Source organism: Pristis pectinata, chromosome 7 (genome assembly GCF_009764475.1).
Source record: "Pristis pectinata isolate sPriPec2 chromosome 7, sPriPec2.1.pri, whole genome shotgun sequence".
Taxonomy (NCBI): domain Eukaryota; kingdom Metazoa; phylum Chordata; class Chondrichthyes; order Rhinopristiformes; family Pristidae; genus Pristis; species Pristis pectinata.
Genome location: NC_067411.1, coordinates 22,297,528 through 22,324,528, shown reverse-complemented (window position 1 = coordinate 22,324,528; position 27,001 = coordinate 22,297,528). Strand labels below are relative to the sequence as shown.

Here is a 27,001-nt window from a genome sequence, read left to right as displayed (position 1 = left end):
TGAGAATCACCCACAAACTCCCTTCCAAGATACCTCCACAACTAGGAAGTAAGTTTCCTCAGCTGTACATTTGAAAACATCTAAAAGCTATGGCAAAGACTGCAAGATAGAAATCCTGCAGTTTCAGAACAAATCAATCCAAAAGTTGGATCTCATGAGCATTTAGAGCAAAATAATGCCAAATCTTGCAATTCACAGGAAAGTGAGAATGTAGTTTCAAAAATAAAGCTGATAACCCAATTTACACATTCTAATGGCTAGGGACAACCATCAGTCTTTTAGGGTGCTGTTGATTTCAAGTCTTGAGTGAAAGATTAGATGTGCCAGTTTATGAATTGCAGAAGTGCATGGGACAAGATCAGGTGTGACCTGGTCCACCTTCTCCTACATGGAGAGGAGGAAGAGGTCACATTGACAGTAGTTCTCAAGGGAGAACTGTTCATGAACAGTGACCAAGCTGCAGGTGGCAGAAATAGAGGCCCTATCATTTGATCTTCCTGTGGGCCCAACAATTCATGCCACAGGGCTTTCTCCATCATTAGAAGCTATTGAACACAAGATGAACAATGACACACCTATTTAAGGTCAGCAACCTATTCGATTGAATGAGGCCAAATAGTGAAACAGACATGGCTAGCACACAGCTGTGGGCAGATGAGAGTATCCACCCCTCTGTTCAGCACATTTATAGATTTGCCAACATCCAGGGTGTTCCATAAATGGAGATCAGCAGTGCAATTAGCCCAATGCAATACTACTCCTAGTGGAGCTACATAAAGCTGCAATACAAGCATAGACTGCCATTTAAAATGATGCTTTATTGATTAAAAAGACAAAAATAAAATAAATTACATGTTAAAATCATGCCAGCAATATGTTTGAGTAGTACAGACAACATACTATTTACTATTTTGAAGCTGTTTGGAGATTAGTGATCTTGACAAATTGAAAATCAGGACTGATGTCAGTTGCAAGATGGTGCTGATCCTCATTTCACACTTTCTAGCATACTTGTTCTTAACAGTCTGCATGAAAGAAAAAAATTCTCAACTTATAATAGTATCTGGCTTGCTAGAATTATGGCTAACAGTGTAGAAAACATTGCTGGCTTGGTCTAAGCATTTGTTTAGTTTGCTTTTATTGCCTCTGCACACCATTGTTTGTTTATTCACTACTGCATGCTTGCATCCAGCTATCAAGTCAAAAGCTGGATTCTTGACCAGCTGGAATGCAGGACAGCACATTGAACATTTGCCAGCTTGCTCCACCATTTAGTTCAGTCAGAAGCCCCCCCCAAGCACATCTTAAGGCATCTTTCTGCATTGCATTCAAGAAAGTAGTTTCCCCAAATTCCACTTGAGAAAGACCTACTTTGAAGTTGAAATATCATTGCCAAAATTGTCCAAGGTTGAAGAAAACTTACCATATGCTTTGAGAGACAGTTATTGACTTGGACAACATTTTTTGCTATGTGTTGCATTACTGGAAGTAGATCCTCTTCTCCATATGACAGGTAATACTGCAGGAGGGGAGTCTAAAAACAACATTGATTGTATTTTGTACACATTGGTTCAAACCAGAATCATCAGTACCCAAAATTTACTCACCCATTCACCACAATTAAGGAGTTTCTGTGCAAGGTGGAAGGCAGCCGCAGCAATCAGGGATGGGGGATAATGCACCATGTCATAATCCCCGATTGTCAGTTCCATCAGATATTTGGCAAGAGCATGTTGTTCTATGCTAACCTAAACCAAAAGAGGTAATTTATTATTAAGGCCATGCTGGATAATGCAACTTGAATGCTTAAAAAAAGTGCTAGTTATTAACAAAATTACTGGAAATTTGATCATATTGCATAACTTCTATGACATCTCCATTTAAACCATAATAATTCATGGAAATGTGGAAACTAGAACACAAGATACAAATTTGACAACCATAACTGCAGCTAGAACTACATCATGTTAACTTTTAGAATAAAGCTCAAATACTTTCTACATTGATCATTTGAGACCATCTTCTAGGTCATAAAAATCAACATTTGTCAAATTATAGGAAAATACTTGCATCTGCAACTTTTGATGCCCTTCTGAGGAAATGCAGTGGAAGTGGTTTGCCAAGTGAAAAGTTAAGCTTCTTCAATATCCGCCTCTCCATTTGACGTATTTGAGCACTAGTGTAAGCATCATCAGTGATGATAACAAAGTCACCAATTTCTGGAGGAAAAACCTCTTCATATTTGGAAGCAATAAACATCGCTGTGACACCAACTAGTTGTAGATTCTTCTTGGTTACTAGGCTATCCTAAGGGAGAAAAGTAGTCTTTATTACAAACACAAGTAGAGTTCAGAATTTCTTCTGCCTTGAATTGCATTGGTAACATTTGTTTTATCCAAGAACTACAGAGCTACTCACAATTAAGCTTGTATTTAAAGACTAAAGTTTGATTGGAAAGTTAGGAAAGCATATTGCATCTTAGCTGGTACTCAACTGTTATGGCCATGACAGCCTTACAGATCTCAGACAAGTTCTTATAATTTTGAAAAAGCTTACTCCATTTGTATTTTAAACTGTACATTTCTTTTAAGTGCTTGTCCAATAATCTATTTTGATCCATGGGTATTTTGTAGGGAAGAATAAGTCATCCATTTCCCCTCAAGGATTCTTACCTGGAGAAATCGATCCAAGATGGACACAGTCAAGTACAGAGTTTCTGGAAGTAGCTTAAATTTTACTTGAACCTGCACAAGCCAGTCAATTAGGATAGCACGCATGGCTCCTGTTATCACTTGTCCAACTAAGTAGTTTGGTCTCACTGCCTGCTCAATCTGTATAGAGAAGGACCAGTCATGTACATCAGTAGCAAAGCCATGGAAGTTAATGTTTCATATGTCAATTTGAAATAACCTTTCATTAGAAGTAGAATTTGAACACTTTTGAACAATGTTAAAGCACACTTGATCAATGTAATAGAAGTGGTAGAGGCCCAAGGGTGGTGTTAAATTGTATAATGCTATGCCAGACTCCATTAACAGGAACTGGTACATATCCACCTTTGGGTGCTTCACAGCCATGAAAGCTATGGATACAAACAGGCCATCCTCCAATCCATTTGAGTACATCCTTCCATAAAACCTAATCTTAGACTTAACCATTTCAACCCTGCTCAAGCACACACCTAGTAATCCGAGTGTTCACCAAAGCAGACATCCACTAAATTTTTATTACTGTTATGATCCTGCTGCAATGTGCTCCCAGGAGATGCACTTTAGATACCTGTTCAATGTTTTCCCACAAAGATCAGCTCACTTTCTCTACTAACTCAAAGATACAGGTCAATTCTTGGTAGAGTTAGCTCAGCATCACACATTCATAGTTTCCTCTTACTAGCAAATAGTTTCTCTCATACACAAAACAGTCTAGCACATGGTTTTAATCAAACTTCACTTGCTACTGGTCAGTTCAAGTGAAAGTCCTGGGCTGCTCCGAGAACCTGGTTGCCTCATGTCCACAAATCTTGTACTGTGGGATCCAGCTTTAAATTATCCATGTTGCACAAGGTGAGAATTGCATGTGATTTAGTAGATGGAGCAGAAGTATTTGAGACTTCGGGTCCATTGGTCTACAGGAGATGAGACTGCAGGTGCTGGAATCTGGAGCAACAGACAAGATGCTGGAGGAACTCAGTGGGTCAGGCAGCATTTGTGGAGGTAAATGGACAGTCAATGTTTCAGCTCAAGATCCTTCATTTCCCTCCTGATGCTACCTGATCCACCAAGTTCTTCCAGCAGCTTGTTTGTTGCCACTGGTTTACAGGCTGGCTTTTTTAGCCAGTTAATAGCCCAGAGTTATGCCCAAGATTCAAGATTTTAGGGTTAGAAAAGCCATTTACCCACGTTTCAAATATTCCATAATTAATAGTCTATTATTGATCTGATAATGTACTACTTTAGATCTGCTTTAAAGTTCAAAGAGAAAGGAAGACCAACCTCCAGTTGTCTTAAATACTTGTAGATATCTTTAACGTAGTTACTGCAGAGTACTGGATTGTTGCCATCATTTATATCAACATCTTCAACAGGAAGGATTGCTACAGAGAAGGCATCATGTGGTTCTTCAGATGTGCACATTGAAACATCCATTGGGGATGGTGGTACCTATACAGTATTTGCAAGACGTTACAGGAAAAGTGGCACCTTGGCCACAAAGCCAGCATCTTGGGCTTCAAATTTCTAATTTAGCATTCAAGTCAGTTTTAAGTTTAAGAATCTTAGGTTCTTCCTAAAACAAATTTAATACAACCTACCTTTAGAGAAAAGGTCAGATCAATGCTAGGGATGACAAAGCCATAAAAATTCTTGGAGGACAGCACCAATACCCCATTCCCCCACATCTTTCCAAATACTGAAGCAGTAAACCAAAACTGTTTTGAAGCAGTGTTCTTAATAAATAACCAGCAACCAAACACTTATCAAATACTCCATTCTCATTGCACAAGAAAGTTCCTTTAAACAGGAAACAATGGCATGTTAGAAAATCATGGGTCTAATTTAAAGTTATCTTCAAGGATCAAAATTCACACAAAGCTGCCTAAATTGCTCAGGCAATTTTAATCAACTACAAATTTTACAAAATAGCTTCCATTTTTAAACTCATTTCAAAAATTTTGTACTCTACAGGAAAAACTTCACTTCTAAACTCTCATAAGATCATAACCTCAAGTCTCAGGGGTACAGGATTTCCCAGTAAGAGTTAATTGATCTTGGTCAAATTGTAGAATAAATTTACATTTAATTTCCAATGATTGCTTATAAACAGGAATTCATTTCATTTCAATTCCCCAGTGCTTCAGATTACCAAAGGCCAACATTTAAACCAAACATACATGGTTTTTACTAGATCTGCTAATCAAATCCAAACCTCAATTTTTACTATATCTTCTGGGAAGAAGTCTTGTGGTAGAACCTCTGGCTGTCTGCACATCTTCACTGGTTCCTTTTTTGGAGAGAGAGATTTTTCCATCTTTGGCAGAATTACTGTTTCATCCTACACCAGAATGGAAGTACAGCCAAACTGAACAGGTTCACTAACCAAATGTTAAAAGTAGCAGATACAATATTTTAAAATACATCAAGAAGTGTAAATTTTCTACTTTTGATCACCTCAAATTAGTATTGAGAAAGTGGATACTTTTCTTAGGCAATGATTCTGTACAAGGCCACAAATACTAAATGGCAGTTTCAAAGGAAATAATATAATTGAAGCAGATAGGCCACTTGGCTGAGCCTGCTGCACTGTTTAATAAGTGCATGCTGATCCAACTGCAACTTTAATATCATATTCTATTCTTTCCCTTCTAAACTTTTAACCCCTTGCTCAAGAATCTACCACTGCCTTTGAGGAAGAGTGTCAAAGACAAATCTTCAAAATATACTTCACACCTTGTGGGCAAACCCCTTATTTTCAATAAGGAATTCTAGAGCAGAGTAAAGACCCTCTCCATATCCAGCTTAAGACCCTTTAAGATTTTTTATTTCAATAAAATCCCCTTAAATCCAGCTGAAAAATATTAGAAGACTAGGCTCCACATCTGGACTTACTTTCATTGAAAATGGGAATTCCCAACTGTTCCAACCAGCAAGCTCCATCATTTATATACAAGTCCTACTAATTTACAATGGATTTGAGACAAGTTACTAATTACAGAGGAAAATAGTTTTAAGTTATGCAAATAGTCTCCATAAAGCAGGTTCACCTTTTTCAGGGCCAACTTAACACCACATGGTTTATTTTTTATATCCACCAAAGCGACTCTACATTCCAAGGCAGTCACTGTTTGAGGATTCTTTGGTTGGACATCTGCTGTAGCATCAAGTGCAGCCTGGAGAGAAAAGTGTCACAAGTTCAAGGCAGATTTTCAACAATGATACTAATTGAATGTTTCAGCATGTGGATGGGAAGTCAAATTCATTTGCATCCAACAGAAGGCACTGCAGTTCTAATGAAAGGCCAGTGACCCAGTATTGATTTTTTTTTGGGTGGGAAGAATTATGCTTCCAAATCAGTGGAGGATTTCCAGCATTTAAGATGGTTTTAATCTGAAAAAAAAATCATACAAGTAACCAATTCTTACAATACACAAGTTATTATCACACAATTATTGTAAACCATCTCATTGACCAAGATTTTGGTCCCAAGTTCATTTTGATTGATTGCACAGCTGCATAATGCCCAGGGATTTGGTAAGACAAAGCTTCATTTTGTATGCAACAGTAAAATGAAGCATTCCTTTTATTAGGCAAGAGTGCACAAAAGGAGAAAAGCAGTGCTTGTTTGTCTTAATGTGTTGGTGTTTCTATGATCCTATACATTATAGAATCAGCAGGCAAGGGGTGCAGATGAAAAATGTATCAGGCAGAATTCCAACCTGAATCACAGTTCCATTTATGAATAAATTGAACCCAACATCCCTGGATCAGTGGCTTTGATATTTGCCAAGGAAAATTCACCAGTTCATTAACATCTGATTCAGTAGGCCACATTAAAAATTAACAAGCAGTAAAAGGTGGCAAAGGAACATTGCTGATAAAAAAGGTAGTAAAGAGAAAGTTGCAGGTACACATTGAGCACTGGCAGGCAAGATAAAGGAAAATCCCAAAGCATTTTGCAAGTACAAGGACTAGAGGGTTACCAAGAGAAGAGTATTTGGTCCATTAGGGACTAGAGTGGTAGTCTGTGCTTGGAGCCAGAGAACATAGGAAAGATCTAATGTATTCACTATAGAGAAGGACATTGATTGGAGAATAATGAGGGAGATAGAGTTCTAGAACAAAGCAATATCAAATGGGAGATATTCAAGATCTTAGCAGGCTTAAGGTAGATAAATCTGATGAGATGTATCCCAGGCAGCAATGGAGAGGCAAGGAAGGAGATTGCTGTGGTTCTGACAAGAAATTTAAGTCTCCTCTGGTCACAGAAGAGGTGACAACTGACTAGAGGGCATCAAATGTGGCAACCCTTATTCACAAAGGGCAGCAGGGATAAACCAGGAAATTACAGGCAGGAGAGTCTAACATCAATAAGGAAATTGGAAAAGTACTCAGGAACAGGATTAATCTGTACTTGGAGAGCAAGGGATTGATTATGGATAGTCAGCAATAGCTTGACTATCCATAATCCAAGAGATGACTAAATGATGGTAATTGATGTAATCAACTGGGTTTCAGCAAGGTTGGAAAAATCCTACACAGGAGACTGGTCCAAAAACCCCATACAAGCCAAGGAAATTTGGATCCAAAATTGGCTTGGTGGTAGAGGAAGAGTGTGATAGTTAGGGGTTGTTTTGCAATTGGAAGCCTGTGACTATGGGAATGCTGTGGTGTTTGTTGCTGGGACTATATACATTAATGATCTGGTTGTAAATGTAGGAAGTAGAATTGACAATTTGCAGATGACAGATTGGTGGCATTGTTGATAGAAAGGAGGTCATACTTAGCTATAGAATGATATTGATGTTGAGATGAGCTGGTGGCATTGTTGACAGAAAGGAGGTCATATTTAGCTATAGAATGATATTGATGTTGAGATGAGCAGATGGGATTTAAATCCTATAAAATACAAGGCAATGCATTTTGGGAGGACTAATGAGGCCAAGATATACACAATGATAGGTCCAAGGAGTATTGAGGAACAGAGGGACCTGAAGCAAATTAAAATAAACTGCTGGAAGAATTCAGCAGGTCAACCAGCATCCATGGAAGCAAAAGGATGGTTGACATTTCGGGTTGAGACCCTTCAAGCAGTTTTTTTTTGCTCCATATGTAGGTATCCAAGTATCTGTAGGCAGAAGTGCAGACAGATAAGGTGGTGGAGAAGGCATGCAGGATACTTGAATTTACTGTGTACAGTTCTGGTCACCACACTACAAGGCAGATATGATTGCACTGAAGGAGATTCACCAGGATATTGCCTGGGACAGAGTGTGAGAGGGCTGAGGGCATAGGAGGTGCTTTGTTTGCTGACCTGACTGAGATGCACAAAACTGTGAAGGGCATAGATAGGGAAGACAGCAAGAACTTTTCCTCATAGCAGGTGTCTTAGAGGAAAGGGGGTAGGGGGATTCGGGAGGAAGAATTTTCATCCAGATAACAGCTGAAATCTGGAAGACATTGCCCAAGGGAGTGGTGGAAGCAGATAACTTAATATTGAGGAGGACTTGAAACATTGTAATAGAAGGCTATAGGCCAAGTGCTGGAAATGGGATTGGTATAGATAGATACTGATAGCTGGCATTGTAGGTCAAATTATCTATTTCCATGATGTATAACTGAAGATGCTAATATAAACCTTTAAACAGATTAGGACTTTTAGAACATTACTAATAAATATTGGCTTGGATAAGACATCCTAGAAGCAAATTCTCCAAGTCTCAGTAAGGAAAGTGAAGTTAAGCAAATTAACAAACAGAATCTTATGTATTTAAGCCAATTTGCAGATATTATTTTATACCTGCTTTTACCAAGCTGGCAGTCAGTTAAGGTCTAAATGTAAAACAGACCAATACTAACATGGGTTAAGAACATTCTGTACTTCAAATGAACAGCAAAAGTTACAAGATCCCATCTAGATATCTTGTATAGCCAGTTAAGCTAAAGGAGATTGGCCATCCATTTATTATTCCTCATACAATAAAATGCTAAATTTACCATCCAAGATTATGGAAAGCCAAAAATCTAGTGATGTGCATCATTTAGGCCTGTTGATTTGTCCACTCAACCCAATTACTAAAGTGAAAATACAAGGCCAATTCAGGTTAATTCCATCCAATACAGAGAAGAGTTAAGACAGTCATTAAAATAAAACTACTAAACATCTCTAATGCAGAAGAGGCCACAATCAGTTTTTTTGCCCTGAAAGGGAATACAGAGGATATTTAGTTAAGGGATAATGTGGAGTCACAGTTGGGGGCTTGTGGAAAAAATTCAGGTGATAGAAGTCTTAGAGTCAACACTCCAAACAATATTCACACAAGACCAATCATCGATTAGCTAGTAAATTGAAGAATTACAATATTTTTTCCAATATTCGTTGCTAAACTTTGACGCTAAGGATTAGTCAAAAAAAAAGGAAAACAGTTACAAAAGAAGCAGGTTCTTAGTCTCACGAGCCCCCGCCACGTCCCACTCCAATGAAAACAAATACAAGTCCCAACAGCAGATTGGGAGAACAAGATGTATATTAACAAAAAGAAAATTCTACACACAATGTCTTGCCTAACTTGACGCCAAAACCAGTCCAAAAGTCGAGAAAGGACAGTTGCTTGCTATTGGGGGGGTGGGTGGTGGTGGTGGTAAAGTTTAAGAATCCAACCCTGCTTGAAGATTTGTTTTTATTAACTAGGTAGCAGCAAAGGATTCTGCAACCAATTAACAATGGTAAGAGCAAGGCGGATTCCATAATAGATTAGGGATGTACATTTGAAAATATCGCTAGGCTTATTAGCTGGTGTACAGATCTGACTGTAACGGGATCTCTCCACCTGGAAACGGGCCACACCGTAGGCGTCCATCAGTTCGCGACACCACACCCCCCAACTCATTGAGAAGGCTCCACCCGCAATTAACGCCAAGCCAATATTAAAAAGGACTTTCATTTTGCATCCAAACAATGCGTCCTAAATTTTAGAGCAATGAAGTCCACCTCACCCTTCGGATTCGCACAGCCATTCTCTCACCGTCCTCTCGTTTCCAGACCCAGTTAACAACCCTTTCCCGCTCGAATCTTCTTCGGCCCTTTTAAAGCTGGCCCGGAATTCGGATCGGACAGTCCAGTTTTCTGATTGGATGAAAACAGCCTCCCTGAGCCCGAGGATCAGTCACAGACCAGCCTGTCGACTGCCAACGACAGGATCTAGAAGAGTTACATTGTACCAAAAGGAAGTCGGCCTTCATTTGAAGTACATTGAAAGCGATCGTCTTTACTCTTCATTTTTGTGATTGGTTGCCATCCCGTTTTGGCACGATATGGGCTGACAGAATATGTGTCCTTGAGGTCTGTGTCCTTTCTTGAGTGGGTCGAATCTATTTTATTTCCTTTAGTGTACTTGGGATTTGGATTTGCTTTGGCATTTACAATTGGAGTGGCCACGATGAATAAATCAAAGTGTGTAAATAGACCGAGAGCAGGGATTTAAGTAATTCATGGCTAAAGATCAACTTTTCCACCTGACCCCAAATCCATTTCTTCATTTATTAAGTGCAATCTTTGAAGTCACTGAATATTCACCGTCCTCCTGGACAGAGAATTTCAAAGACTGAGAAACTTAATATGATGAAGTTACTCTTTGTATTAGTTCTAAATAGTTTATCCCTTATCTGAGCCTCCAATTCTAATCTCTCCAGCTGTCTCAACTCTCTCTGAAATGAGTCCCAGCGTCTACCTTCAAGCGTTTTGAGAACGTTACACATTTCAGTAACATTTTCATACTAGTAAACACAGAGACTATAAACCCATTCTACTCAAACTTATTCCAGGAATTAATCTAGAAAATAGAAATCGAAAATGATGGAAACACTCAGCAGGTCAGGGAGCATCTAAGGAGAGAGAAAGAGAGTTAATGTTTCAGGTTAATGAGTTCAGTCAGAACTGGGAAGAGTTAGACATGGAACAAGTTTCAAGGAGCAGAGAAAGGGGGAAGGGCAGAGAGAACATGGAAGGTCTGTGTAGGAAAAGTCAAGATAGGAAGAAATAAAATTCTGTGGGACAAGAATCGGCTAAAATGATGTGGGGTTGGGGGAGGTCTACCAGGACAGTTCTGCTTGTGTATTTAGGGAGGAGGTAAAAGCAGGATGTGTAGGATTGGGTGGTAGGTTGTGGAAGAAAGATCTCTGGAAGAAAGGTGGTCAGCGACGATCTAGGAGATCATGGCCTGCTGTTCGGTGGTGGGGTTATGGCCCAGAGGGAGGTATAAGAAGGTGCTTTGTCAAACAGCAACAACACCCTCCTTGTCAGCAGGTTTAATGACAGTGTAGGGCCAAAAAATCAAACTGCTGGAGGAACTCAGCAGATTAGGCAGCATCTATGAAGGCAAAGGGATAATCGACATTTCGAGTTGACACCCTATATGAGTTCCTCCATCAGCTTGTTTTTTGCTCCAGATTCCAGCATCTTGTGTCTCTAGATGACAGTTTTGGGGTTGGTTGCAAGTGAGTAGAAGTGTAGTTGATTAGAGTGAGTAAGTGGACTAGAAAAAATGTAGACAGTTAATATCACATCAGCTATATCAGCATGAATAAAGATCCGTGACTGCTGAGGTAGATGAATGTCAGGTCTGGCAGCCTTGCACAGAGTAGTAAAGTGATGATAATGGAATGGAAGCTGCATCAGTTGATATAAAAACAAATTGGTATCAATAAAAGTGATGCTAAAGCTTTCAGATTGCAAATTCCTTAATGAAAGAATAATAAGAGAATAGCTTTACAACTCCTATCAAGCACTCAGACTAATTAAAAATCCTACTGCTGACCAATCAGGGATGACTGAATTCCAGACACCCAGGATCCAGCACAAAATTTTAATATGTTGTAAGGTGGGATTGAAGTAACTAAGTAATCGCCACTGAGGTTTAAAATGATACAACAGATACACATAGAGCTTCAAAGATAAATTGACCAAAGCTAAACCGAACCAGGCAACTGACCAGAAAGCAAGGTTAAAGAGGAACACTGGGACAGATTGAGGATACCGGTTGGAGATCTGGAAGTGATTACAATAATGCAGAAAAATGTGCTTAAATTCAAGTGATACTCAGATCTGATTGCAACGTGAATATTCGGTTTTGGTGGATTTTAAAATTCAAGCTTATTACTTTCCCATGTATTGACAAATATTTCACTGAAAAGGTTCCCCAAATGTGTGCCTAATGTACATACATGACTACACAAGTTGAAACTCTTTAGTGGCATGGATTCAGTTTCCTTGGTCCAGATAGTTTAATGATCTGTACTGTTTTAATTGCAGGATAAATACTGGATGATACCTTATTGCACCCTAGCAATGAACACCAAGGGTGAGAGGTTAGTTAGAACAATGCCATTGAAGACATTTCACTTTATAGAACTGAACATGTTTGTGTTACCATAGATACACAAGAGTCTGCAGATGCAAAAAAAAACAAACTGTCGGAAGAGCTCAGCAGGACAAGCAGCACCTGAAGAGGCAAAGGGATGGTCGATGTTTCATGTTGAGACCCTCCATCGGGCCTGAGTGTAGAGGGAAGATAGACAATATATAGAAGTGAGAGGGAGGGGGTGAGGCAGAGGCTGGTAGGTGATAGGAGGAACCAGGTGATTGGGAGTGGGGCGGAGGTGATGAGCAGATGGGGGGAGTTTGAAACAGTCTGGTAGGAGATGATTGGAAACAGATAAGGAAAATAAATTGGGCTGATGGAGCCAGGTGGCCTGCAGCCCAGTGGCAGGAACATTGAATTTTCCAATTTCAGGTAACCCACACCCCTTGTGTTTCTTTCCCACTTCCACTAGTCCACCCAGTGTTTCTCTCCCTTTGTTCATCTTTACGCTCCCTCCCTTATTACCTCAACTCATCACCCTTCCCCACCTGGCTCCATTGCCCATCACCCACATACCCATCCACCTGTTTATTTTTCTCCCTCAATTCACTATTCCTATCCCCTTCCCCGACTGGTTCCACCCATCACTTACCTACTTCTTGTCTCTACCCTTCCCGGTCCCTGGCTCCATCTACCAAATTTCTTTTTCTCGTATCTGTTTCCATCTATTGGTATTGGCATGGCATTGGTTTATTATTATCACTTGTACCGAGGTACAGTGAAAAGCTTGTCTTGCATACCGATTGTACACGTGAATTCATTACACAGTGCAGTTACACTGAGTTAGTACAGAGTCCATTGATGTAGTACAGGTAAAAACAATAACAGTACAGAGTAAAGTGTCACAGCTACAGAGAGAGTGCAGTACAATAAGGTGCAAGGTCACAACAAGGTAGATCGTGAGGTCATAGTCCATCTCATTTGTATAAGGGAACCGTTCAATACTCTTATCACAGTGGGGTAGAAGCTGTCCTTAAGCCTGGTGCTATGTACCCTCAGGCTCATGTATCTTCTACCCGATGGAAGAGGAGAGAAGAGAGAATGATCCGGGTGGGTGGGGTCTTTGATTATGCTGGCTGCTACACCAAGACAATGAGAGGTAAAGACAGAGTCCAAGGAGGGGAGGCTGGTGTCCGTGATGCGCTGGGCTGTGTTCACAACTCTCTGCAGTTTCTCGCAGTCCTGGGCAGAGCAGTTGCCGTACCAAGCCGTGATACATCCAGATAGGATGCTTTCTATGCTGCATCGGTAAAAGTTGGTGAGAGTCAAAGGCTATCACTTACCAACCTGTCTCAATACTCCCCCTTTTACCCTCATGTGCTTACACTTATTAGCCTCTGTCTCACCCCTCCCTCTCACTTCTATACACTGCCTATCTTCCCTTTATACACTCTCAGTCCTGATGCAGGGCATCAATCAAAAACATCAACCATCCCTTTGCCTCCACAGCTGCAGCTTGGCCCACTGAGTTTTTCCAGCAGTTTTTTTTGTGTTCATTAACATTACTGTAGTGCAAGATAACGTGTTTTATTAAACAGGCTTTGCACATTGCTGCTGCTATGCAGTCTGAAGAGCAGATACTTCCAGGGATAACAAAAGCTTGGACTTTTGTTTTTTTTGGACTTGGAGAAAATTGATAAGTTAAGATATTGTAATAAGTCACGTACATCGAAACAGTGAAATGCATCCTTTTGCATCGAGTGTTTTGGGGGCAGCCCGCAAGTGTCGCCACATTTCCGGTGCCAGCATAGCATGCCCACAACTTCCTAACCCGTATGTCTTTGGAATATGGGAGGAAACCGGAGCACCCGCAGGAAACCCACGCAGACATGGGGAGAACGTACAAGCTCCTTACAGACAGTGGCTGGAATTGAACCCGGGTCACTGGCGCTGTAAAGCGTTATGCTAACCACTACACAAAAACAGGGAAGTCAACTAGTTTCACTCTCCCCTCCCTTTGCATTACTGGAAAGTGAATACCTGCTCATTCTCTGAGCAACTTCCCTTAGTTTTCCACAAGTTATTGATACCACACCATAATTAGGAATCTGCAGTTTCCAGGTCAGTGAAACAAAAAGGCCAAGCATGAGATTAACATTAGTAAGTTTTGACTTGCATTTGTAGCACCTGCACCATACAGTACGAGTCATACAGTAAGGAAACAGGTCCTTTGGCCCAACTCGTCCATGCCAACCAAGATGTCTATCTGAGCTAGTTCAGCTCTAGCTCCACCCCTTCCCTCTACTTCTTAATACTGGCTAGCTTCGCTCTATCTTTCGGTCCAGATGAAGGGCCTCAACCCAAAACATCAACCATCCATTTCCCTCCATAGATGCTGCCTGACCCACTGAGTTCCTCCAGCGTTTTGTGTGTCTCTCCAGGTTCCAGCATCTGTAGTCTCTTGTATCCCCATTTGCCTGCATTTGGCCCATCTTCTAAACCTTTTCCATTCATGTATGTGTCTGAATGTCTTTTAAACATTGTAATTGTACCCACCTTTGCAGCTTTCTCTGGCAGCTTGCTGCATATACCCACCACCCTCTGTGAAGAAGTTTCCCCTCTCACCTTAAATCAATGTCCTCTAATTTTAGACTTCCCTACCCTGAGGAAAAAGCTGTGACCATCTGTTATATCTACACCCCTCAGCTTCCTGCAATCCAGGGAGGAAAGTCCCAGCCTATCTACAAACTCAAGCCCACCAGTCACGGTGACATCCTCATGAATCTTTTCTACCCCCTTTCCAGCTTAATGACATCCTTCCAATTGCTGGGCAACTCCAAGTGTGGTCTCACCACCAACTTGTACAGTTGCAACACAATATCCCAACTCTTGTACTCAATGCCCTGACCCATGAAAGCAAGTTACCAAATGCCTTCTTCACCACCCCGCCTACCTGTGTTAGGAGAAAACTTCAGTCAGTAATGCATCATATGTAGCAACCAGTTTGTGCACAACACAATAATATTGAACAGATAAAAATATTTTAATGATTAAAATAATTGTCCAGGATAATTGCTCTTCAAAATAATGCAAAGGGATTTTGCATCAACACCTTCAGTGTATTTTTCACCTGTACTGCAGCCAGAGTACAGAAACCGGCCCTACAGTCCAACAGGTCTCTGCTGACCAAGATTCTCATCTAAGCTAGTCCCATTTACTTGTGTTTGGCCCATATACCTCTCAATGTTTCCTATCCATATACATGTTCAAGTACCTTTTAAATTTTAATGTACCTGCCTCAACCACTTCCTCTAGCAGCTTGTTCCATATACTGACACCCTCTGGGTGGAAAAGTTGCCCCCATAGGTTCCTATTAAATCTTTCCTCTCACCCCAAACCTATGTCTAGTTCAAATCCCCAATCCTGGGAAACAGACTAGCACATTCATGCTATCCAAGCCCCTCATGATTTTATATATCTCTTTAATATCACCCCTTATTCTCCTACACACCAATAAAGTCTCAACCTCTCCCTTGAATCCCAGCAACATACCCTTAAATCTCCTCTGCACTCTTTCCAGTTTAATGGCATTTTTCCTATGGCAGAGTGACCAAAACTGAACACAATATTCCAAATGCAGCCTCAATGTCATGTGCAACTGCAACATAACATCCCAGCTTCTATACTCAATACCCTGACTGATGAAGGCCACCATGCCAAAAGCCTTTACCATCTACCTGTAATGTCACTTTCAGGGAACTATGTACTCCAAGATCCCTCTATTCTACAACACACCCCAGGGCCCTACTGTTCACAATGAAAGTGCTACCCCCCCCCCCCCCCCCCAATCTTACCAAAATGCAATGCCTCACTTATCCAAATTAAACTATTTACCATTCTTCAGCCCACTTACCCAGCTGATCAAGATCCCTCCAATTCCTGATAACCACCTTCACTGTCTACACCACCCATTTTCATTATGTGCAGACTTACTGACCATGCCTTTTACATTATCAACCAAATTATTGATATAGATGACAAATAGCAATGGGCCTAGTTGTGGCCCCTGGGGAATGGTTGTCTTACAGACTGGAGGCCAGTGACTACTATCACCCTCAGCTTTGTACCATTGAGTCAATCGTGTATCCAATTAGCTAGCTCTCCCTAGATCCCATGAAGCCCATGTTGTGGAACCTTAAAGTCCACACATGCAGCCCTTTAAGATTACCCACCCTGGGGTCTTCAAGCATCTCACCTGTCACTAATGATAAGGCTCAGCCAAGGCTCCTGCAATTTCTTCTCTAGCTTCCCAGTGTTTCCTCCAACATACTAAGTCAGGCCCTAGACAAATATCTACTTCCACATATTTTCTATGTCCAACACCACCTCTTCAGTTAAGTGGGATAGTTCATATTATAATCTCAAATTCCAAAAATCTGTCTTTCACCAGTTTATAAAAAAAGGATTAAGAGTCATTGAGGACCTCTCCTATGGCTCTACACAAAGATGGAGCACTTTGATTTGGAGAGGTCCCATCCTCTCCCTAGTTACCTTTTTTTTGCCTAATATATACTTAATCTTTGATTAAACATTCAGACCCAAACCAAAAACCTGCCAGCACAAACTGGATTACTGGCATAAGAGGTAGAGTTCACCATAATGATTGCAATTCAACTTAAATATATTTGAACTGTTAACCAAAGCAACTTGCACTAAAAACTTTAAAAATTCCTTTATTAGTAAAAGTAAAATGGTAACTACATTTATTTACAGTAGCACATGGTGCTGAGAAACATACAAGAGGTATGACTATACAAAAGCAGGTATGCAAGTTACTTCTGAGGTATCAGATGCTTTGACAAGTTGATAATCACATCAGATTTTAGCTGTGGAATGGTGCTGATCTTCATTTGCTTGCTGTTGGCATATTTGTTCTTAATTGTCTGCAGAGAAAAGGAATTCAAGTTATAATGCCAGCATAATAGGGTGCAATCCAGAACAATGAATAAACTATTTAACTTGAAGCAAAGACTAGGATTTGCTTACATAGCTTGGTTTCTGCCAGTTAAACATGTCAAAATAAGAGCATACCATGGCTCAAAATGTAGTTGGTATGATGTGACATTTCATCCTGGATCATTGCAGATTAAGAACTTGCAGTTTAAGAGTATACACTCCCCCCTGCCCACCCCCAAAGAAAAGCTATTATTCAAGAGATGGCCAATCTTGTACCTTGCTCCCATTCAGAAGTGTCCAAGTATGCTCAGGTGGTTAGGCTTTCTCCTACTAGCCTCAGCTGTTGAGCCAGATTTGAATTGAGTGTTGAGATTTCCCTAGATCTAGATGCCCAGCTAAAACACCCAGTAAATCCCTTAATCAAATGAATCACCTCATACAGGTTTTCATTGCTCTGAAAAGTAATGAAGGGCAACAGGTGCAAGCTATTAACTGCTGAAACAGAAAGCTGCCACCACCCCCCCCCCCCCCCAACCACACTGCCCCAGGCATAAAATGCAGCATCTACTCAGGACTCCAAGTGCAAGGTCAAAATAGCAAAGGCTAGTTGGAATGCCAAATTAATGTACACCAGCACAAGCAATTAAAACTGTTGTTCATTTGATGTCTCTGCAGATGAAGCTTAATACAACAAGCCCTTGCAAGGAGTCCAAGGTGATGATTTTTCTGGGTAGTCATCTGAAAGTTGTAAAAGATAACTAGATTTATGGCAAAGGTGGCAGCCAATTGTCCATATTAGAGTGAATCCCTTCAAATTTAGTCTAGGCAACATGGAAGTCTCTGCATTCACATCTTACTGTAGTGACCAGAAATTCATCTTGTACTAGAAATTCTAGCAACATGACAGGTTGTACCAATTGTCCCCACATTTCACTCAACTTCCCTCTTACCCCCCCCCCCCCTCCAAAAACTAATGAATGGCATTAGCTTGCCAGAAAGGCCCATTGTACCATACAAACAGAACATCTGAGCCCCAGACAGAAATTTGGACTTCTGGATCATACTTTAAGGCATTCCTGTCCCAACAGAACAATACCAAATGTGCTCTTGTTGATCCTTTAACAGGGCAGGGATTACATTTTCCAAATTAAAAACCACAAGCAATCTGGGAACCTTGGACTGAGTCATTGGTGGGAGTATACTCTTACCAAGGAAATACAATTCCAAATCAGATAAGTATGGTGACATTTCTCCATCAGAAGATTTAGATCAAGGGATGGAGGGGGAAATCCATGAGACTGGGCACTCCTGTCAATATTTACAGCAAAGATAACCATTTGATCCATTATCTGTGCCAGTTTAAAAGCAACTTGGCCCAAACCCATCTTCCAGCACTAGTTCTGTAGCCCTGCAGGCCACAGCAAGTGGCCAGTACTGAAATGAGACAGTATCCTCCATCACCCTCTCATGCAGAGTACTAGTGCTACTAATCTTCAGTGTCTGGCTTCCCACCACTTTAAAGGAATAGATCCTACATGTCATGATCACCTCATCTGATCCAAAACGCCCAGTCTGTCCAATTATTCCTTATGGCCAAGGATCATGCCAAGGTCCCTTATGCCTTATCATTTAAGGCCTGCACATCTAGTGAAGTCACACTTTTGTAAAGTTGAATGTTTTAATTGGATCACAGCTCAAGTATCTTCTTATCCTGTTGTAGCACAGCCTCCACAAATCAAAGGCAGGCTTTTTTTTTTTAAAAGAGGATTTATTAGCCAGCTCTCTCATCTTCAAGTACTTGTGAACATACAAAGATCCCCCATGCACCAGGATTCCCCTAGTTATTGGATGGGGGGAAAAAACTTTTTCCACTTCAACTAAATTCCATTTACCACTTCTGCCCTACAGCCAAGACCAGCTCTTCAGTCTACCTTGCAGCTAAATTTGTATCTGCAAGCTTCACTACCTGCATTCACATCTAATTTAAAGAGGGATGTACTACTAAATGCTGTGGGACCCCACTAGCAATAACTTTGCTGAAACAATTATTACCCTTTGGAAAGATATTTGAATATTTTGTCACTCCCCTGGATTCAATAGACATCAGAATTGCACAGCACAATACAGGCCCTTTGGCCCACAATGTTGTGCTGACCTTTAAACCTCAGACTATCTAACCCCTTCCTCCCACATATCCTTCTATTTTAAATTCCTCCATATGCTCATCTAGTAAACTCTTGAATCTGACCAATGTACCTGCCTCCACCACCCCAGGCAGTACATTCTATGCCCCAACCACTCTGGGTAAAAACCTCCCTCTGATATCTCCCTTGAACTTCCCACCCATTACCTTAAAGCCATGCCCTCTTGTATTGAGCAATGGTGCTCTGGGAAAGAGGCACTGGCTGTCCACTATCTATTCCACTTAATATTTTGTACACTTCTATCATCTATCATGTCACCTCTCATCCTCCTTTCCAAGGAGAGAAGCCCTAGCTCCCTTAGTCTCTCATAATGCATACTCTAATCCAGGCAGCATCCTGGTAAATCTCCTCTGCACCCTTTCCAACTCTTCCACATCCTTCCTATAATAAGGTGACCAGAACTGGACAATGTACTCCAAGTGTGGTCTAACCAGAGTTTTGTTGAACTGCATCATTACCTCATGGCTCTTAAACAATCCCATGACTTAAGTTTATGGGATTGTTAGCATTCATAACTACCCTATCCACCTATGTGGCAACTTTCAGTTCTGTGAATATGAACCCCCAGATCCCTCTGCTCCTCCACACTACCCAGAATCCTGCCATTAACTTTGTACTCTGCCTTGGAGTTTGTCCTTCCAAAGTGTACCACCTCACTTCTGGATTGAACTCCATCTGCCACTTCTCAGCCCAGCTCTGCATCTTATGTCCCTCTGCAATCTTCAACAGTCCTCCACACTATCCACAACACCAACCTTGCTAACCCACCCTTCTACTCCCTCATCCAAGTCATTAATAAGTGATAAAAAGCAGAGGTCCCAGAACCAATCCTTGTGGGATACTGCTTGTCACAGCCCTCCAAACTGAATGCACTCCCTGCACCACAATCCTGTTTTCTTACAGGCAAGCCAATTGAATCCACAAAGCCAAGCCTCCCTGGATCCCATGCCCTCTGACCTTCTGAAGCCTACCATGTGGAACCTTGTTCAGCTTTACTTTGACCAGTTTGTCAGTGGGACTTAAACTTCACTAAAATTCATGTGGACATTTGATCTTACCATGTGTTTAGTGAGGCCTCGATTGACCTTCACAACATTCTTGGCAATATGCTCCATCACTGATACGAGATCCTCCTCTTTATAGGCCATGTAGTGCTGCAGAATAGGTGTCTGAAAGAATGGTTGAAATAAATCAGTGGATCAGTACAATGAAAATTGACTAAAGTTTTGAAGTCATTATCAATACTCACCCAGTCACCTGCATTTAGGACTTTTTGAGCAAGGTGAAAAGCACCAGCTGCAATCTGGGATGGGGGAAAATGCACCATTTCATAGTCCACTATGGTCAGTTCCATCAAGTATTTGGCCAAGGTGTGATGCTCAGAGCTTACCTAGAATTAAGGTAAAGAACAAGAAAACAAAATGGCTGGTAATGAATTCCAGTTTTTGTCAGTATGCAAGTGAGATTTCACTAAAGTTTCAATGAACAAACTAAAGTGATTTAAGTCAAAACAGACTATACAGATATTGCTTAATTTTTTTTTGAAAAGCAATTATTTGATTAGCTATCCAATTTGAATCAACAGTACAACTTCAGCTTGAATGAAGTTGCTTGGCCTATGTGTTCTGCCAAATTCACTGACAAGCATCATTAGTGAAGTCTGTATATTAAAATTTGGTCAAAAGCTTAAGGTAGTCACTGAAGATGTATAGGAAAGTAGCCAGAGAATTGGGATTTTCCCCCCAAGTGATTCAGTCTCTCTTCTAGAGATAGAATACACCAAATCTAGAATTGAATTTGAACCAACTGGCTTAGGAAAATGCTACCAATGAAGTGATTTGGAAGTACTTTGTTCTGCCAAGACATTCAAGAGGCCTTGTTAACAAGATTAGCTCAAGCAAGAATACCAAGGCACATTTCTTCCATCTTTAACCAGTCATTTGCTACACTGTACAATCACCTAACTATTCAAATCCCAATGAGCTATACAAAGATCTATAGTATGGAATAATTTTTCTATTCCTTCCCCCCCCCCTCCCAGAAAGTCAAGTTAAGCTTACTTCTGCAATTTTTGAAGCTCTCCGCAGAAAGTGCAGTGGAAGAGGCCGGCCAAGGGAAAAATTGAGCTTTTGCAAAATCCTCCTTTCCATTTCACATATTGCAGCTGTAGTGTAAGTGTTGTCGGTAACATAGGCAAAGTCCCCAGTTTCTGGAGGATACATCTCTTCATATTTAGAAGCCACTAGCATTGCTGTCACACCAACAAGTTGTAGATTGTTCCTGGTCACTGGATTATCCTAGAAGAGACTAGTTGCCTTAGGACATCTGTGCCACACAACAATTACCTTAAAGCAATAGCAACCCAATTGTTAACCACTTCCACAGATATTGAACTTTGAAACAAACAGGAATGTGGAAATTTGAAACAAATGAGTTTTGCTTTAAAATCTAGAGCAAACTCTACACTTGAGAGCAATACACTGGGTTAGAAAGCAAGTAGAGATAAGCCATACTTTTCTGTAGATTAAACCAAGATTTAAGTGCAGGAAACTAAATAGTACATCAGATATTCTTACCTGAAGGAATCGATCTATGATTGATACAGTCATATACAATGTTTCTTGAAGCAGCTGAAATTTTCTCTGAACCTGTACAAGCCAGTCTATTAAGATGGCACGCATATTCCCCGTTATCTCTTTCCCCTCCAAATATTTGGGCCTCACAGATTGCTCCATCTGTGCAAGGGGGGGGGGGGGGGGAAGGGAGGGTGGAGGAAGAAGGATAAAGAAATTTAGTAACCTAGTTTTAGAGCAAAACTTCAATTGAATTTCAGCTTTTCCCCTTTGCACTTCCATAACCATCTCATTAAACTATCAGTGAACTAAAGTGCTGAAACAAGCCAGATAGCACTAGAAGTTTAAACAGAAGGTTAGACCCAAAACCTTAATTTCCCTCCACAATTGCTGCCAATCCAGATATTTTCAGCATCTGCACTATCAAATCCTATTTGGACTATCACATGACTAACATAATTAAGCATCGATCATCCTGGTATTCTTAAAGTGTCCAAGGTCAAACCTTTAAGGTCAGGACCTCCTTCCCGACTGCCAAACCTGCACCCCCCCCCCCCCCCCAAAAAAAAAAAATCAGGAATCCAGTCAATTTCCACCTCTTCAAGGAAGAAGTGGTTGGAGCTAGGATCTTTACTCATTCTACAGATGAAGTCCCCATTTCCATATTCCCCAAACCAACAGCAAAAGATAATCAAGCCAAGATTATCCCAATTTAATTGTCATTAAAAATATGCTGTAGAAGTAGGAAAATTTAGGCTTTCCAAAGCTCTGAAGAGTGGAAACAGTAGTCCTCCAATTTATTACTGGAATCACAGTTTACAACAGTTGTAAAAAAAAGTTGTTTCATTGGTTTAAACTTGTCCCAAAACTGCACCACTTCTGAAGTAGAAGGAATGCAAGTCTACCAACTATTCTTTGAGCTCTAATGCAGTGATTAGGAATGCACAGGTGGTCAGAATTGGATGAATGAAGAGATGAGAATTGTACAGGAAGTGGTGGGGGAAGAGAAAGGAGGAGGAAGTTCTGAAGCATAGAGTTTAAAGTTTGATCTCAGAAGGTTGACAGTTAGCTAGAGCATTCTTGTATGAAATTTGTACTCAATGAAAATGAAATCTGACCTCCAACTGTCTTAAGTATTTGTAGATATCTTTAACATATTCACTGCATAGCATGGGGTTGTCACAATCATCTGCATCAACATCTTTCACAGGAAGCAGCATGTCAGAGAAGGCCTGGCACAAGTCTTCAGATATACAATCTGTTGCTTCAGGAGGTGGTGACACTGGAACCTGTAAAGAGTTGCCATGGCAATAAAAGCTAGTAGAACTGATCATGTCCAAGTCCATGAGTTACTTACCACAAACATGACAATAATCTCTAGAAATAAAAACAAGTTGTAATAGCCACAACTTGCAATTTAAGTGCTCAAGCTAGTTTAAAAATACTGATTTAATAAACTATTGTCTTTTCTTATCCACTCAAGCTGCACAATATTAAAAATCAGGGATGGGTAGATTTCAAAGGAAAAAAGCTGGCTTACAACTGAGACTTGGTAACAAAGTTCTGGAGGAACTCAGTGGGTCAGGTAGCACTTGTGGAAGGAAGTGGACAATCAACTTTTCAGTACAAGACCCTTTATCTGGACTGTTCAGATGAAGGGCCTTGACACAAATTGTCAACTGTCCATTTCCCCCAGATGCTGCCTGACCTGCTGAGTTTCTCTAGTGTTCTGTGTTACTCCAGCATCTGCAGTCACTTCATCTACCAAGAATTGGAGACAGGTATTTCACATCAAGATGCACTAGATTAGAGATTTGAAATCATCCCAGTGAATGTGGACTTAAGTGTACAAATGCACAAGCAGTTAGCAGTCTTTGTCCAGATGGGGGAAAGTTAGAAGTCATGTTTGAACATAGTCAATTGCTGGGAAGCTACCTGCAAGCAAGCATGCACTTGAGTTCAAAAAGATCTGTTCTAGTCAGATTACATCTTGAAGAGCAGGCTCAAGGCCAACTTCACAGAAAGTTAACTCAAGTAGCAAGGTTAAGAGCATTTGTATTAATGTAAAGCACTTAACACTTGTCATTGTACTCAGCATTAGCCGGTTTACCTCTGGTACATCTTCATAGATTTCTGTTTGTTGAACAATGGGTTTAACAGCCTTCTTTACTGGTTCCACCTTTGGAGCCACTGTACTTTTCCCCTGCAAAATTCAAAGTCTGAATTACATTTTTTGACACAAGTTTCTATCTGACCAGTAGCTGACATACAAAAGAACTCTCCATTGAAGATGTCTAGAAAGTTTACGTAAGAATAACTTACCAAGGTCCAATTTGTACTAAGCTACAAATGATTCAAAGATTCCTCACACAACATACCTTTTTTATAGGGAGTTTAGCTCCTTGTGTCCTGTTTCCTATGTCCACCAAAGCAGTTCTAGGTCTCAAGCCAATTTTTGTTCCAACTTTTGCTGGGAGAACATTTGGTTCCACATTGTTTCTGCCAGCACGAGCCTATAAATGAAGATGTAGATTTACAAATAGGACATTTCAATACTATCTGTAACCAATTCTTATTGATTTGTTGCATTGCCAATCCTGCAGAAACTTAATGTCACTGAATTCTATGCACAGATGTTACATAAAAAGTTTTATCTATGGTAATCACCTTATTAATACATCCAGTGATGAGTGAAACATTCTCTCCAAGTTAGGCAGTGGAAGAGCATCTTGCTCAGCTGATGGCTTGTTCAACAAGGGCAATGCTGAAAGATTAATTTCAGCATTTTGAAAAAAAGGGGTCAGAAAATAAAATTGAATGGAGACCCTGGTCAGTTTACAGAAGAGTTAGTGGTGGATGGAAGGAAAACATTCCAATGCATCACAGAACTTCAAGTGTTGGGAGATAAGTAGGCTTTGATGGGTCCCAAAAAATTCAATATTTCAAGAGTTTGAAATGTAGTCTGTGCACACCTTCAGTACCAGCTGAAAATTAAATTTGTCCCATAATCATTTCTTGTACAGGGCATTACAATATTTTAGACTGGATGGGGAGGACTTTGGATCAACTGTAATTTCACATCCAACTAAATCTAATACAAAACAGATGTTAATAACTCATGGCTATTTATTGACATTCACTTTACTGCAAGGTGAAAGTGCTCAGTTTGTAGTAGAACTCTGAAACATTAGAGAGTTGTTTTTGTTGTTTGCATTTGTGCAACAAGTCTTTAGTTATCTCCAATGTTTCCAGTTCTACATTTTACTGTATTAAATGCAATCAGGACAGCCACCCAACAGTAAAATGCTGCTAGTTCTTAGGTCAGACATCTGTGGAGAGGGAAGCTGTTAATGCATGACTACAGGTGAGGACTAGGAAGTGTTCAAAAATCAACCATTAAGTTGCAGGGAGGGTGGAGAGAATAAAAGAATGTTTAAGATCAACAGAAGTGATTGTCAGCTGACCTATCTGAATAAGAAAAAACTGGAGATACAGTACTGCAGTGACTAGAAATTAGGACAGCTTCATTCTGCAGCCATCTAATGTGCATTTAGGTTTCTCCAAAGTATTGGAAGCACTAAATCAGTAATAAGCAAATCAATTGTCTACTTGTGATGCAATATTAACCATTTCTACCTCCAGATGCTGCCTGACCACTATACATTGTTTTCTGCTCAAGTTTAGCGTTGTCATCCCACTACTGCTCAGGCAATTTTTTTTATTATGAGGATGGAGCATGTGGTGCAAAGGGAGGGAAGGGGGTCAGATTACTTTTGTGGGTTCAGTTACAGAATAGCACTTCCTCACCACTTTTCCACCCACCTACCCAACCCCACAGAAACCTTGCCGCCACTTCTCATACACTTTCTAGTACACAGAACGGCGTTTCCAGCACCCAAATATTAAAGAGGATTGGCTTGAAGAATCAGCCACAGATGTGGAAAATTAAGAGCTGCACGGTTAGCCTCTCTGCTCAGCCTCACTCGCAGAAGAGTTGCGAGCCGTGCTACAAGTTAACGGTATGTCTAAAGCTTTTGAGAAGTTGCATTACACGCGAGATTCTCAGACAAGCATTTTACTACTACAGGATGTTAAATTAAAAAAACAAAGAAATCGAGCTCGATACCCGCCTCGCATCAAGTAATCAGATAAATAATTTGCATCACAGCTGAGCCCCACAATAAATGAAACAAGTTCCTTCTAACAAATCCATGCCACATTCGTTAAAAACAGACCAGACCTTGACCAAGCGCAGAGCCATGCTCACCACCCGCAGCACACCGAGCTCACTCTGACCACCAGCTAGAAGTGGATTTAAAATCCCCGCCGCTCCGCGCTCATTCGCTGCCGTTCCACGTTCTGCCTCTTCTGATTGGATGGGTCCGCGCCTCTAGAATGCGTTACCATGGCGATGGATTGCTTGACGTCATTTTCTTGTATCGGTTTGGACGGCGCATTATTGGAAATGAGAAGCGACACAGGGCGGCGCCGCCGAGCGGCTGTCGGGTACTCGCGGCGGGGTTGCTGCAGTGTTTTGTTCTTATCATCCGCCCTGTTAGGTAGGGACTTTAAATAAACCTTTTGGTTTTTTTCCCCCTGATTGGTTGGTTTGGAAACCTTGTGGGTCACCCGTCAAAAGAGGAGATGAGGTTAGGCCGAGATATGATGGCGTTGTGCGCCATTCAATCAGCGCATCCCACCCACAAAACGACCCTCCTTCAGCCTGGTGTTCAGCTAACACAATGTTGTGAAAACCTGCTCTGTGTGTGGAACATCTTAGAACAAACTAAATTACTGGAATTTTCCAAAAACGTTTAACATTTCGCTCCTGCTTTAATGTGCATTTTGCTGCAAGTCAATCAACCGCCCTCCCATTACTTTTTTTTATTTAGTCATGGGATGTGGATGTTGTTGGCATGATCAGTATTAATTGCCTAACCTAATTGCCTCTTGACCTGGTCAGAGCAGCTTGCTAGGTAGGCTATTTCAGAGCCGACTTTCAGATACATGGTTAAGTCGAGTGAGGGGCAAGAACGTGCCAGATACAATATAATGCGAAAAGGGAGACATAAGAGACTGCAATCAGGGGAAAAAAAACAAACTGCTGGAGGAACTCAGCGGGTTGAGCAGTATCTGTGGAAGGGTCGAAACCCTGCATCATGATCAGGAATGTGAAAAGATGTGAAGTTAAGCATTTT

At 40.8% G+C, this 27,001-nt stretch overlaps 2 protein-coding genes across 3 annotated transcripts; both read right to left on the bottom strand.

Annotated features, from left to right (window-relative positions):
* Positions 1–821: 821 nt before the first annotated feature.
* LOC127572466 (G2/mitotic-specific cyclin-B1-like) lies at positions 822–9,747 on the bottom strand. 2 transcript variants are annotated; one of them, XM_052019777.1, is made up of 9 exons: positions 9,708–9,747; positions 5,759–5,884; positions 4,924–5,049; positions 3,993–4,160; positions 2,673–2,831; positions 2,071–2,307; positions 1,608–1,748; positions 1,424–1,534; positions 822–1,025 (listed from the first exon to the last, which is right to left on the bottom strand). In XM_052019777.1, exons 1-9 carry the CDS (start codon positions 9,726–9,728, stop codon positions 900–902), a joined length of 1,215 nt encoding a protein of 404 aa, XP_051875737.1. In that variant the 5' UTR covers positions 9,729–9,747; the 3' UTR covers positions 822–899. The 2 variants fall into 2 exon arrangements, with proteins under 2 accessions (XP_051875737.1, XP_051875738.1); XM_052019778.1 differs by lacking the exon at positions 3,993–4,160.
* A 7,044-nt stretch (positions 9,748–16,791) lies between these two features.
* ccnb1 (cyclin B1) lies at positions 16,792–26,123 on the bottom strand. The gene is made up of 9 exons (XM_052019622.1): positions 26,044–26,123; positions 24,182–24,316; positions 23,914–24,006; positions 22,922–23,092; positions 21,807–21,965; positions 21,291–21,527; positions 20,480–20,620; positions 20,289–20,399; positions 16,792–17,013 (listed from the first exon to the last, which is right to left on the bottom strand). The coding sequence occupies exons 1-9, from the start codon at positions 26,062–26,064 to the stop codon at positions 16,903–16,905; spliced, it is 1,179 nt and encodes a 392-aa protein (XP_051875582.1). The 5' UTR covers positions 26,065–26,123; the 3' UTR covers positions 16,792–16,902.
* Positions 26,124–27,001: the final 878 nt, after the last annotated feature.